The 12,770-nt window shown below is 40.2% G+C and overlaps 1 protein-coding gene across 2 annotated transcripts in view; it reads right to left on the reverse strand.

The window, feature by feature from the left end:
* Positions 1-12,770, reverse strand: part of CLPTM1L (CLPTM1 like) — an 85,334-nt gene that overhangs the window by 66,395 nt on the left and 6,169 nt on the right. For both annotated transcript variants that reach the window (XM_067557412.1, XM_067557414.1), the window contains exons 3-5: positions 12,209-12,398; positions 6,225-6,370; positions 5,202-5,280 (exon numbers count right to left, since the gene is read on the reverse strand). In XM_067557412.1, coding sequence (XP_067413513.1) covers positions 5,202-5,280; positions 6,225-6,370; positions 12,209-12,398 — 415 coding nt within the window. The remainder of the gene's footprint in view (positions 1-5,201; positions 5,281-6,224; positions 6,371-12,208; positions 12,399-12,770) is intronic.

Below are 12,770 nucleotides of genomic sequence, written 5' to 3' on the forward strand. Positions count from 1 at the left end.
CAATCGGGAGGATGTACTGGAATGGTGCAGGGAACAGCAGGTTGGAAAGGAAGGGATTAGAATTGGAAATTTGGGATTTTAGGGGGATAGAGATAAAAGCCTCCCCAACATCATCCATATCCTCTGTGTCCTCTTCAAAAAGCACCCCCATTTTAGTTCCTGCATCCTCTCTTGAGCTCTTCATCCTTTAGGACCCCTGCCAACACTGATATCTCCATGGGGAGGAGAGAAAATCAGGTGTGAAAAACAGGCACAGAAATGGGAGAACAAGGAGATGTCTGTGCAGCACATTCTGTATCCAAAGTAATCACAGTAAGGAGTCAGAGAAAGTGAAGAGGAAGGACTGGCCTGGGGTACATGAGGGTGCTAAAATGTTTTTTTAAAACCCAAAGAAATTAAATGCCCAAGAATTTGTTAATGTAGAGTTTAATTTGACATGAGGCAGCTCTGGACCTTCCAGAATGTGAACAGTGGCAAAACAAAGTTACAACATTCATGGAATTACTATATAATCTAAGGCCTGGTCTACACTGGCGACTTAGGTCGATTTAAAGTCCCTTAATACAAATTAATTACTCCTGCGTCTACGTTGGTACCACTGTTAATTCGAATTAAGGTGCCTGTAAAATCAAATTAATAAGACCACCTCTGCAAGTGATGTAGTGCCTAATTTGAATTTGTTAATTTGAATAAGTGTCAGTGTAGAAGCAATGGGACTTAAATCAAATTAATTGACCTCCGGAATGTATCCCGTAATGCCCCATTCTGACCACTCTGGACAGTCGCGCTGTATTGCTCTGTGGTCACACTAGCAGGTAAAGTCCCCTCCCCTCAAGCAGCCCTGGGAAGATTTGAATCTTCATTTCCTGTGCTTGCTGCCAGCATGGAGAGAGCTTTGCCACTGTTCTCAGCATGGCTACTGCAAAGCCCAAACACACTCCAGCACGGAGTCGATCAGAGGTCTTAGACCTCATCGGGCTGTGGGGCGAGGAGTCTGTTCTGGCTCAGCTCAGAGACAGCAAAAAGAATCTGGACATTTATGGGCAGATATTCCAGGGCATGCTGGAGAAGGGACACCACATGGACGCTCAGCAGTGCAGAGTGAAGATCAAGGAGCTGCACCAGACATATCAGAAAGCCAGGGAAGCTAACAGCCGCTCTGGCTCCTCTTCCAAAACATGTAGGTTCTATGATGAGGTGCATGCAATTCTTGGTGGCGATCCCAACACGTTGCCTCCCCGCAGCATCGATACCTCCACTACTTCACAGTCCATGATCAATGAGGAGGACTCCATGGACGAGGAGGCAGTGGCTGTGGATAGCAGGGTGCAGGGGAGTGGGGTGTCCGTTTTCCCACAAAATCAGGAATTATTCCTCACCCCTGAGCAGTCCACCAGCACACAGGACAGCACAAATGATCTCATGGAAGGCACATCTGGTGAGTTTTCTTTCTTATTAGCATTTCTGTCCTTGTACATTGAGTGTGGGGGGCACGAGGGGGGTCTCAGGCGTTTCGTTGGCTGTACTGGGCGGTAACCCAGGGCTCAGTTGTTTCATGTGTTGAGAAATGCTACGTTTATCATCAGTTGATATCACATGGGACATTTCATGTATGTAATCTGTTATCCCTCCCTCGCCTGTAAAAACTTTTCAGGAGAGGGAAGCCCTTTTCATCCCTCCATGGCTGGATTCTTCTCTGCAATCAAGGTGGCAAGCATCATGGTTTCCTCTATTTTAAGCACTGTCCATCCCCCCACACCATGCCATCCGCAGATGGTCTCTGTAGGGGTTTGAAATCCGAGCAGAGATTTCGCCCCCACCCATAACAAGCCCTCCGCAGCTGCTCTCTGTAAGGGTTTGAAATACAAGCAGAGAGAAGAAATCATTTGCTACATTGTTTTATGGTCTAATTATTGAAATAGTTACATTTGTATCGCTTTCTTCACTATGCTAACTCTGGCTCCCTTGTTATTTTTCTTTCATTCTGTAGACACCTCTGCAGTGTACTGACCCTTAAGAAATGCCGTGGACAGACTGTCTCAGATTAGAAAAAGGAAAAACAAAAACCAGAGATGACATGTTTTCTGAGCTCATGAATGCCTCATCAGCCGCAGAGATAGAGCAAAGGGTATGGAGGCTGACCTTGTCCCAGAGCATGGACAGGGTCACGGACACTCTCAGACAAATGCAGGAGACTGATCTCAGCACCACGCAGGAGATGCTGAGACTCCTGCAGGACCAGTCAGACATGCTCCGGCGTCTTGTGAACCTTCAGGAGCGGAGGCAGGAGAGTCCTGCTGAAGCCCCTCCATAATGATCCTGAACCGAGGGCTATCCCGCCCTCCACCTCCCCTGCCACCATGTCCAGGATGCAGTAGGTGCTCTCCTCCACCCCAGCCAGCCATCACCCTACCCCTGGAGACAGTGAATGAACTCTCACCCCCCACCCCTTCTTCCCCATGACTTGAATGTTAAAAAATAAAGTTTTGCATCATTCCAAAATGTTTCTTTATTAAATATTATCTTGTTCAGGAGGGATTTGTTGGGCACAGATATCAAAGGGGAATGGGGGGGAGGGATCAAAGGCAAACATACTTGTACAGAAATCACTCCTGTATCTCATTGCAGAACCAGGCTTTCAAAGCTTCCCTAATGCAAAGCGCTACGCAGTTAGCTCTCAGCGTAGTCCTGGCATCTGGCTGCTCATAATTGGCGGCCAGTCTTTCTGCCTCCACAGCCCAATCCTGGGGGAACCTTTCCCCCTTCACTTCACACACATTATGAAGAACACAGCAAGCAGATATCAAAGAAGGGAGGTACTTCTCACTCATGTCCAGCTTAAGGAGGAGATTCCTCCATCTGCCCTTTAAATTCCCAAAGGCACATTCTACAACTACTCTGCAACTGCTTAACCTCTTATTAAAATACTCCTTGTCACTGTCAAGGTGACCGGTGCACGGCTTCATTAGCCAAGGGAGCAAGGGGTAAGCAGGATCCCCCAGGATCACTATGGGCATTTCCACACCCCCAATGTCAATTTTTTGGTCAGGGAAGAAAGTGCCCGCCTGCATCTTACAGAACAGCCCTGAGTTACAAAATATACAAGCGTCATGCACCGTCCCAAACCACCCCACACTGATGTCTGTGAAACGACCCCTGTGATCCACAGGCCCCAGGACCATGGAAAAAGTACCCCTTGTGGTTTATGTACTCAGTCGCTAGGTGGGCAGGCGCTAAGAAGGGGATGTGCGTCCCATCAATGACACCCCCCCCTCACAGTTTGGGAAGCCCATCATGGCAAACCCCTCCACTATATCCTGCACATTTCCCAAAGTCACTTATCTTCATAGCAGAACTCTACTGATGGCCCTGCACACTTGAATCACGGCAGCTCCCACTATAGATTTACCAACTCCAAACTGATTCCCAACCAAGTGGTAACAGTCAGGGGTTGCCAGCTTCCAGAGAGCGATGGCGACTTTCTTTTCCACCGTCATGGCTTGTCTCAAGTGAGTGTTCACACGCTTCAGGGATGGTGACAGCTCCGAGCACAGTTCGAGGAAAGTTGCCTTTCGCATACGAAAGTTTTGCAGCCACTAATCATCATCCCACAGGTGCATAACAATGTGGTCCCATCAGTCTGTGCTTGTTTCCCTGCACTACGGACTGCAGATGAAACATTGCAGCCTGCAGCAATCGGGAGTTGTTCTGCTCGATATCTTGTAGCGGGGCAGCCATGGGGGCATAGATGTAGTACCTGCTTCGCCTTCTTGCTCTATTTCTAAAGTACTCCATGATAAGCTGCATTGTATTTGTCACGATCAGAATTATAATGCAGAGTTCAGCTGTCTCCATGTCTCTGCAGCAATGGCGATTGTGGGGAGTAAAAAAAAACGGTGCGAAAATCCTTTTCCTGTTTGTTTGGGGGTGGGCGTGGGAGGAGGGGGGGAAGGGTAGGGGAAGCAGTGTTGCATCCTGGGATGAAGACACTCGCCCCAACAGCCACTGTGGTTAGTTGCACTGTGGGATAGATACCCACATTACATTGCTTTCTAATTTGAATTAAGGCTGGCCAGTGTGAACGCAAGAGACCAGCGCAAACGGTGTAGTGTGTACACTCTGGTGCAATTTCTATAAATCGGCTGCTGAAAGTCAAATTAAGCTAATTTAAATTAGCACTGCAGTGTAGACATAGCCTAAGAATGCAGAGATGTAATAATTTTATGAACACTATATTTGACCTGGTTAGCAAGGGGAAGTTATTGTGTTAAGACTTTCCTGTATGAATGCATTGATCTAGCTTAACAGGGAGCTGGGGAAAGAACAGGAAACTGACAATGGCCCCTGATAAGAACAACCCTGTGTACACTTGAAAGAAGGTGCAAAGCCAACAGACTCAAGGACCTTACATCCTCTGTCTCCAAGGAAGATGCAAGCTTGTTTTGCCAGGCTGGGAACTTGGAAATCAAAAAGACTGAACAGCTTTTAAAAGGGGACTCTCCCTGAAGCAAGAGAGAGAAACAGTTTGCGAGTTAAGGGAATGAACTATTCCAGTTAGACCAGAGAGGTTTCTGGGGTCTATAAACCTGCCTGGATCCTCACCTGGAAGATGGTTAGATACCTGCCAGAATAGATAGCAATATAGTCTGTGCTGTTTTCAGATATGTTTTTCTTTAATATGCTTTTGTTCTAAATAAATAATACTCTTCTCTAAGGAGGCTGCGTGGTCACTGATTACCACTGTTGCTGCTCCCAGAGAAAACAGAGCAGCAGGGTCTGAGCCCAAATCAGACCTACTAAGGTAACCATGGTTAGTACCAAGTGACTGCAACCAAGAATGGAAGGATCATGTAATTCCAATGGCTTGAGACCTATTGCGGGTGCTCAAAGCAACCAGAAGGTGCAGTTAGCCTGATAACCAGGGTGTCTCTTAACTTTGCATTTTTCTGGTTTAGCCAATCTCTACATTCTGAAAGTGCACCTTTAATTCTGCATTAATGAATTAATTTTTGCATTAATTTTATGGTATTTAATTAACATCTAATCCGAAGATTAGATTAGCAAAATATTAGCTGTGTCTACTGTGAATTTCTGTGAGGTGGCTGATGTAATGGAAACAAGTACAAAGCCTTAATTACAGCAATACTAGAGATTTCTAGAATATAGTAGTTAAAAAATTAGTGAAAAGGCATGTTACTCACCATTAAATCTTTCACTCTGTTGCTTAGCTGATCAATAAATAATATTGGAAGGTAATGCACAGTCTTCCCCAACTGAACCCTATGATGATCAAACATGAATTTTATAATTACATTACTCCAAAGAGAAAACTTTTTCTAATCATGTTAGTGCACAAAAATCATTTCTGGAACCACCTATATATAGTTTCACACACATTTAATTTTAATGTGTGTCATGAAACATTCTATACTGTACTCCTTGATCCTATCAGAATAGTACAAAGGGACCTTGGTGCAAATGACAATTAGTCCTTTTCGGTTCACTTTTTGTAGTTTCACCTTCAAGGTCAGCAATATAGAAAGACAGGATAAGTAAAGAGTTCTAGATTCACATGCAATATAAAGGACAGAGAACAAAAGAAACATAAGATGGGTAAAACCAGCGTTTGAAGTTGATAATGAGGTATTTGTTGAAACTACAGCATGTGGAAGTGATAGCAAAAATTGTAATGTCTGCTGATGACAAGAAACTGCTGTCACAGTAATAAGACTGGGGATTACCCATATTTGAAATGTACTCAATTGTAAAAATAAATTAGGCTATGAAACCAGTGCAATTTAAGAGTTTTTCACAGTACTCCTCACCACAGAATTAGAGTACCTCACAAACAGAGAGTCAAGGTAGAAGGGGTAATATATTTTACTGGACCAACTTCTACTGGTGAAAGACATGATTTCAAGCTATACAGAGTTCTTCATCAGGTCAAAAGAAGAGCTCTGTGTAGCTCAAAAACTTGTCTTTCACCAACAGAAGTGGGTCCAATAAAAGATATTACCTACAGTGAATTAAATTCTGCTATTTAAATATTGTTCATTGTGATTGCTGAAGTTTAAGTCTGATGTTAAAATACCCATTTCCCAACAACCAGTAGTGTGATTTTATCTGTACAATTTTAATGTTTCACTAAGAAGTTATTTAAAGGAGAAAGAGCCATTCAGATTACAGGACTAATAAGTCTAACAAAATAATATCAGTTAACTTACATCTTCATGTATCGGTGAACATCAGCAGGGAGAGAGGATCCATCAAAAATAAAATCTTCCACCATAACATTTAGAGTTAACCTTGACCTCCAATGTGAGACAGGTTCATCTAAGGCATTGGTCTGTTTCTTTTCCGCTTCGATTTGCTTTTAGATAAAGGGAAACAAGCATAGTGCTGTACATATTAAATGCAAAATTTAGGGAAAAAACCCACAAAGTCACTTAAATGCTGGATTACGATTAGCTACAACAGAAACATGAACATGTAGAAAATCAGCACGAATACAGATTGGACCAGACATCATATTGTTATTTTTCTAATTGTGCTGGAATGAATCATGTGGCCATTATTATTTGAAACTAGGGTGGATTGATTTAAATCACCAAGAGAAAATCATTGATTTAAAGCAAGTTTTCCACTCACATATTTCTTAAACAATGGTGCAAATCTGATCATTAAAACATGTTAATTTACAACTCAATACAGCATTTTACAACATCAATGAGGGTATACTTTGTGTAATTTTTTAGATAACTTGATTTTTATTAATTTAGGAAATAGTACATAATACTCATTACCTATGTCAAGCTGCAGATGCAGCAGCAGCAGCACATTAGGAATGATAAGAACTAAATCATACACACACAAACACAATAGCACTTATATTTTATTAAACTAAATCTTAAATGTTACATAAATGTTTCACATTTGCAATTGCAGCAGCCTTCTGAGTTGCCGCCTGTCCTTAACTTTCTTTTTTTTTTTTTTAAATTTTCAAATTTTATTAACTCAAACAGACAAGTCATCACAACACTAAATGTACGCTGTCCTTAAAACTTCGACAACTAGCTCTCATCTTCCCCACTCCCACTGTCAGTTTTATTCATAGACTGGAACAGAAATACGTGTTTTCCTGCTTTTTCAATTCCCAGTCGATTTTTTAGCTTTGACTGAATAATACCAAATGATGAAAATATTATCTCTGTGCCTGCAGAGGAAGCTAGTGCTGTGAAAAGTTGGCTTAGCAATTGAAGGAATTCTGTTTCAAGGTGCCTGGCTAATGATTTCCACCAATTCAGGGGAGTGACTTTGTTCAAAACAACATCAGTAAACACGTACTGTTTAAATGGTTCCACTCCAGCCCTGAAATTTATTATGACTGGCATAACTCAGGAGTAATTTTGAGATGCCCATGCCATGGCAGCATCATTTTCTTCAGAAGTTCGGCATCTACCTTTATATCTGGGGTCGAGAATGTTTGCAAAAAAATGAGGTGGAGTTAGTGCTTGATTCCTTTGCTTCTTTATTGCCTACAGTTTAACTTTCTGGTGAGGTATTTCTTTTATGAATGTCTCTTGACTTGCCTTCCAAATTTCGACAGCATCAACAATGCAGCAACAATTTCTCTAAAGTTTAAGGCTATGGATACAGGCTTCAGTATACTGAGCATATCCTCTACCTTGCTCTTTAATCCAATGTTAGATACTCTGGATGAGATACTTCCATCTATTTTATCACGGTTTCCTTCACAAAGTTTTATGAGAATAGGCCAGTTCTTAATAAATTGTTCAAAACAATCAACCACAGAATTCCATCAAACATCTTGAGGGAGACTTAGTTTGGATCTTCCTGTTCTCTGCAGTGAAGCTGAAGCAAAATGGTTGTTACAGAAGTATTCTGTGACTTCAACAACATTTTCTTTTATTCCTGGAGAAGATGTGGCTAAAAGATGCAATAAATGGGCACTGCAGCCATATGTTAAGGAGCATCCTTCTGTTTCTTCTTCTCATCTTTGCCATGTTTGCAGCACTGTCTGTGACAAAACTGCGCATGTGACAGTTGAATTTTTGTTCACAGTTTATTACTGCTTTCATTGCCACGTCTTTTAAATATTCTGTTGTGTGGACATTTCCCGATTTATCTATTGTTTCTGAAAGATATGCAACCCCATCTTGTCATACAGGCACATATGACTGGATCATTGTGTACATTGCTCCACCCATCAAGGCTTAAACTGGCAAATTTCCCCTCAGTATTTCTTGCACACAGTTCAAGTTCCCTCTTATACATTGTGTCTAGCAACCTTCCACCAATATCTGCTCTGCCAGGTAGGTCTGGTCGTAAGAACTCAACCATGTCAATGGAGTGTTTATTGGTAACAATGCAAAAAGCAGAACTGTGGCATAAATGAACTGAGCAACCTTTTTGTCTATGGTATCTTGTTGGTATTTGCTGGCCCTTACTACAAACCCATCCATGCTGGTGGTTTTACTGGATGACAGATCTTTTGCTTGCTACTGATACTTTGTTGTCTGAAATATCTTTAGTTGCAGCACTGCTGCTAAAAATACCTACAGATGACTGAAGTTCTAGCAACATCCAACATAGCAAACAGCTTGGGAATTTACTTGTTAAATCACACTTATACTAAAAGGCATAGAGAGAGTCTTGAAGAACGATGCATTGCAAAGTGAATTATTTAAGTTACTAACTAGTTGATCCACATTGTTCTTCAGACATATCCACATTTTTATCCACATCATTTTCTTCCAACAAGCAGTTTTCATTATGATGTTTCATTCTTGCAACTAGGCCCTGCATCTCCTTCTTTCACTGCTTACATTTGACATGTTTTCCTTTTTTACCCAGGAAAGGAATTTCTTCAAAAAATATTCCCTGATAGGGTCTCTCTTATGCCCAGAAGCCATGACAGTTTTCCTGTGGCAAAAGTGTGGGGGAATATAGGAAGCTCTGTGTGTTGTGCATAATGTCTTCCCTTTTCATTCTAGTCCATTCCACTGTTCCTTTCTACTCTGCCTCCATCCTTTGTCTCTGTCTTTAAGACAGTGTCTTAACTAACAACTCTGCCTTGCTTAGCCCAGCTCCACCACCACATAAGCACAGAACAACAATCCTATCCAGCCTGTGTCTTTCTCGGCACATGTGACTTTAGTCTGCTAAGAAACAGAAAGCCCAGAACTTTCAAGAAGCAAGAGCTGGTAGTTAGGCGAGACAGACTAGAGCCATTAACTCATTTTTATGAGACTAAGTGTAGGTTTAGCATGTTTGGGATTAGATTTAATTGTAACTGTTATTTTTAAACGAGAGAAATTTAGTGTCTTCTTATTGATGATTTTAAAAAAAAAATAAAAAAAATTTGATTTAAATAAAAAAATCCAAATTAAATTAAATTGATTTTTATCCACCGTTTGAAACAAACTGAAAGATATATGCTTAGAAAAGAGGAAATATTGTACTTCTCTGTTTCAAGACAAACGTAAAAATCCAAAACTATTTAAAAAAAGTTAATTTAAAGAAAACTGACTTTCTGATTACTCTCCATACCTCCATTTCAAACAAACAGCCAGAACACTGACATCTGCTTGCTCTCTATAAGGATTTGGGAGTGTGGAGGTAACACTACTTGCACTAAGTTTGTGCTGTCTCAACATCACTTTCATGTGACATTTGTAACGAGCCCTAAACTTGCATTCGGCAAGAAAAAATTCTAATCACTTGTTAACAAGCAGCTAAGATTTCAGAACTAGGTGTTAAAAGAAACTGACAACCAATTTTTGGGCTGTGGTCTTATCCTCTTAAGTATATTAAAGAGTCATACTGTTGCCATTCCATTTGTTTTGCTTTGGATCATTATACAAGGTTTTTTCCTCCATTAGTGCTTTTTTTCTTTCTTTCTTTTTTTGCTGTTGAATACTTGCCACGATTATCTTCAATAGGTTTTCTTCCTGGTCCGCCTTCAAGCAAATAAGCAGCACCTAATGGATCTGGAAAGAGTCTACGCTAATATCACTAACAGTCACTAACATCTAAAATCAAGGTCTGGATTTTGCTTTGCTACACATGTGTGGAATTGTTTAGATGAAGTTCATTGTGCAAAATCACATGCGGTCTATTGCAGTACTATAGGACAAAAAACATTTCAACCAAAATCAATACATCCTTAGAAGATGTACTGCTTCCTGGCTTGACCCAGAAGTTCAAATATACCATTGCCAAATGTAAGTTTCTGAACAGAGAGGCCAGGATTGTCTTCCATGCTGTAAATTTCAGTGCGGTATATTTTAGCTTTTGCAAAGACTCCCTCTTTGAAAGGGACGCCAGCCACAAGTACATTTTAAGTCCATCATGAAATACATTATGCCCACAAATCTGCTTGACCTTTTACCTTAAGGACAATGCTAACTCAGGTTGCCAAAGCTTCTGGCTCAGTTTCTGCTATGTTCCAAATGAGCAACAGCCATATGACAGCTCGATTGTCTTCAGTGTCGCAGCTTGCTTAGCAATCAGAGTATCTGATGGATACCTCCAAATAGTTTGAAAGTATAAGCAAGAGCTTAAATTTAGTTGTTTTGTGGATTTAAACAGTAACATTTGAAAATATTTTTCAAAATTTAAGACAGTGATGATCTTCTTGTTTGTAGCTAGCAAGGTTCACAACAACATGGGGATTATTTTGACTAAAATAGGCCTGTACACAATTAGAACAGCCCATATTCACTGTTAAACCATCTAAAATCAGGCCAACTAGTTCTAACTTGATGAGTTCAGCCTTAATCCCCACAATTTCTGAAGCTATTTTTATTTCCTGTGTGATGTCACTAACTGTACCAGACTCCAGGTCTTCCACATTAAAAAGAATGATATTTCCAATACCACACAAATCTGATTTAGACCAATTGATTCAGTGGATCTGCCAGCAAGCACGGTAATAAATCTAACTTTTTGAGACACTTCCTTAACAGACCTTTCAAGTGCCTCTAAAAGATTTTATTTCAGTTTGATTCAAGATTAAAAGGCTCTTTCCAGCCTGCAAACTGCAAAGTATTCAAAAACTTTAAAATTCAAATAATGTTTACTGATCATAGAACCAGGATTGAGCTAAGTGTTAAACTTCTGAATCTACTACAAGGTATAGTGTGGCTTTGACAGCAAATTAAACTCACTTGCCCATGCAAACTTTAGTCTCCTTCTTAAAACCAGATGCGATATACAGAAAGAGCTGTTAAATTTGCAACAAATATTTTGAATGTTGCTATACAGCATACTTTGGCTTGGCTAGAAAATTAAACTGTTACTTGCTTTCTGGCAAAAATAACTGCCTTTAAACTACCTGACTGCCACTGAAACACCAAGACCCAAGCTCTTCCCCACCCACACATTTCTACTCAGAGCACTGACATTCAAAAGAGTGCTTGGCTCCTAAGTCCCAACTCCTGCTAAAACTGTGGTTCTTAACCTTATACATACTGTGACCTCACGTTACAGTACAAAGTTTCAGGAATCCTCCATTCCCACAGAAAGGAAAGGTGGTTACAACCCCAAACAATCTATTTGCCACTACCAGGTTGTGAACTGATGTGCTCAGGCAGTGTTTCTCAAACTTTTCACAATGGCACCCCTTATTCACAGTCAAATTTTTACAATTTACTTACATTTACTATAAAAGTAAAAATAACCCCCCCCCCCCAAACAATTCTAACGATAAGCCAATATAATTTGAGCACTCTGTCAATCTTTCAAAAAACACTTGATCTTGAAAGATAAGGGTGTGTAGGGAGTAAGGGAGTGATATTTTCTTTGCTTTTAAACTAACAACATTTTCAAAGTCTTGCAATGCTCAGTTGCTTTATGTGACACTGCATCCCCCCAGAGGTCAAGCTGATTAACAATGTCTAAAGGACTTGTATCTCTGACTTTTATCTAGATCCATCCTCTTCTCTTGTGAATAGTGCTATTGCTCTGATGAGCCTTCCTTCTTACACCCACTCCTCTCTGACAGACAAACAATATTTTATAGTTCTTACATGTTACCCCCCACCTGCCCATACTAATTTAAAAAGTCATTTGATATTTTATTTTGTATTTTCTGTTTCAGAAACTTACTTTGTATTTATATTGTCATAAGAAAGATGTTTTCAGATGCTCTTTTTATGCATTTTTACCACCAAGAAAAAAAGCCTACCTGGGTGATGGATTCTCCAGTGAGAAGATTAACTTCTTCCGGTTTAGGCACCATATATGTGGTCAGAGGACTTACTATATGCACCTGTTTGCCATCATGCCAAGGTAAAATGCCAGCATGGTGAAGAAATATGTAAGCATACAGTGTGCCATTATTTCGAGTTTTCTTTGGTACAGAAACATTGACTGTTCTAAAAAACAAAATAAATACATTATAAAATAGCACAGTAGCATCAATTATAAACACAGAATTCTTGTTAATTTTAAATGCTATATTAGAAATTGCTTTTTAAAAGTATTTAGAAAGGGAGAGCCAAAAAAACGGATTTCATCATCATGTAGCGAACTGTCAGATAATCTATGGCAAAATGTATTCAGTATAAATCACTAACAACTGTTCCAAGTGCTTAATGTCATTTAAATTTCTCTTCAGCCATCATAAAGTTACGAACACAAAACTCTGGAAAGAGTATAGCAAGAAATAGCATGTTTTCATTTTGTATTAGCTGTGAATGCTTAATTTTTCTTTTCTTTGAAGAGCTTTGGTAAAAAATGACTCCCAA

This window comes from Emydura macquarii, unplaced genomic scaffold (assembly GCF_026122565.2).
Source record: "Emydura macquarii macquarii isolate MOO-44397 ecotype Brisbane River unplaced genomic scaffold, CSIRO-AGI_Emac_v2 contig_1827, whole genome shotgun sequence".
Classification (NCBI taxonomy): Eukaryota; Metazoa; Chordata; order Testudines; family Chelidae; genus Emydura; species Emydura macquarii.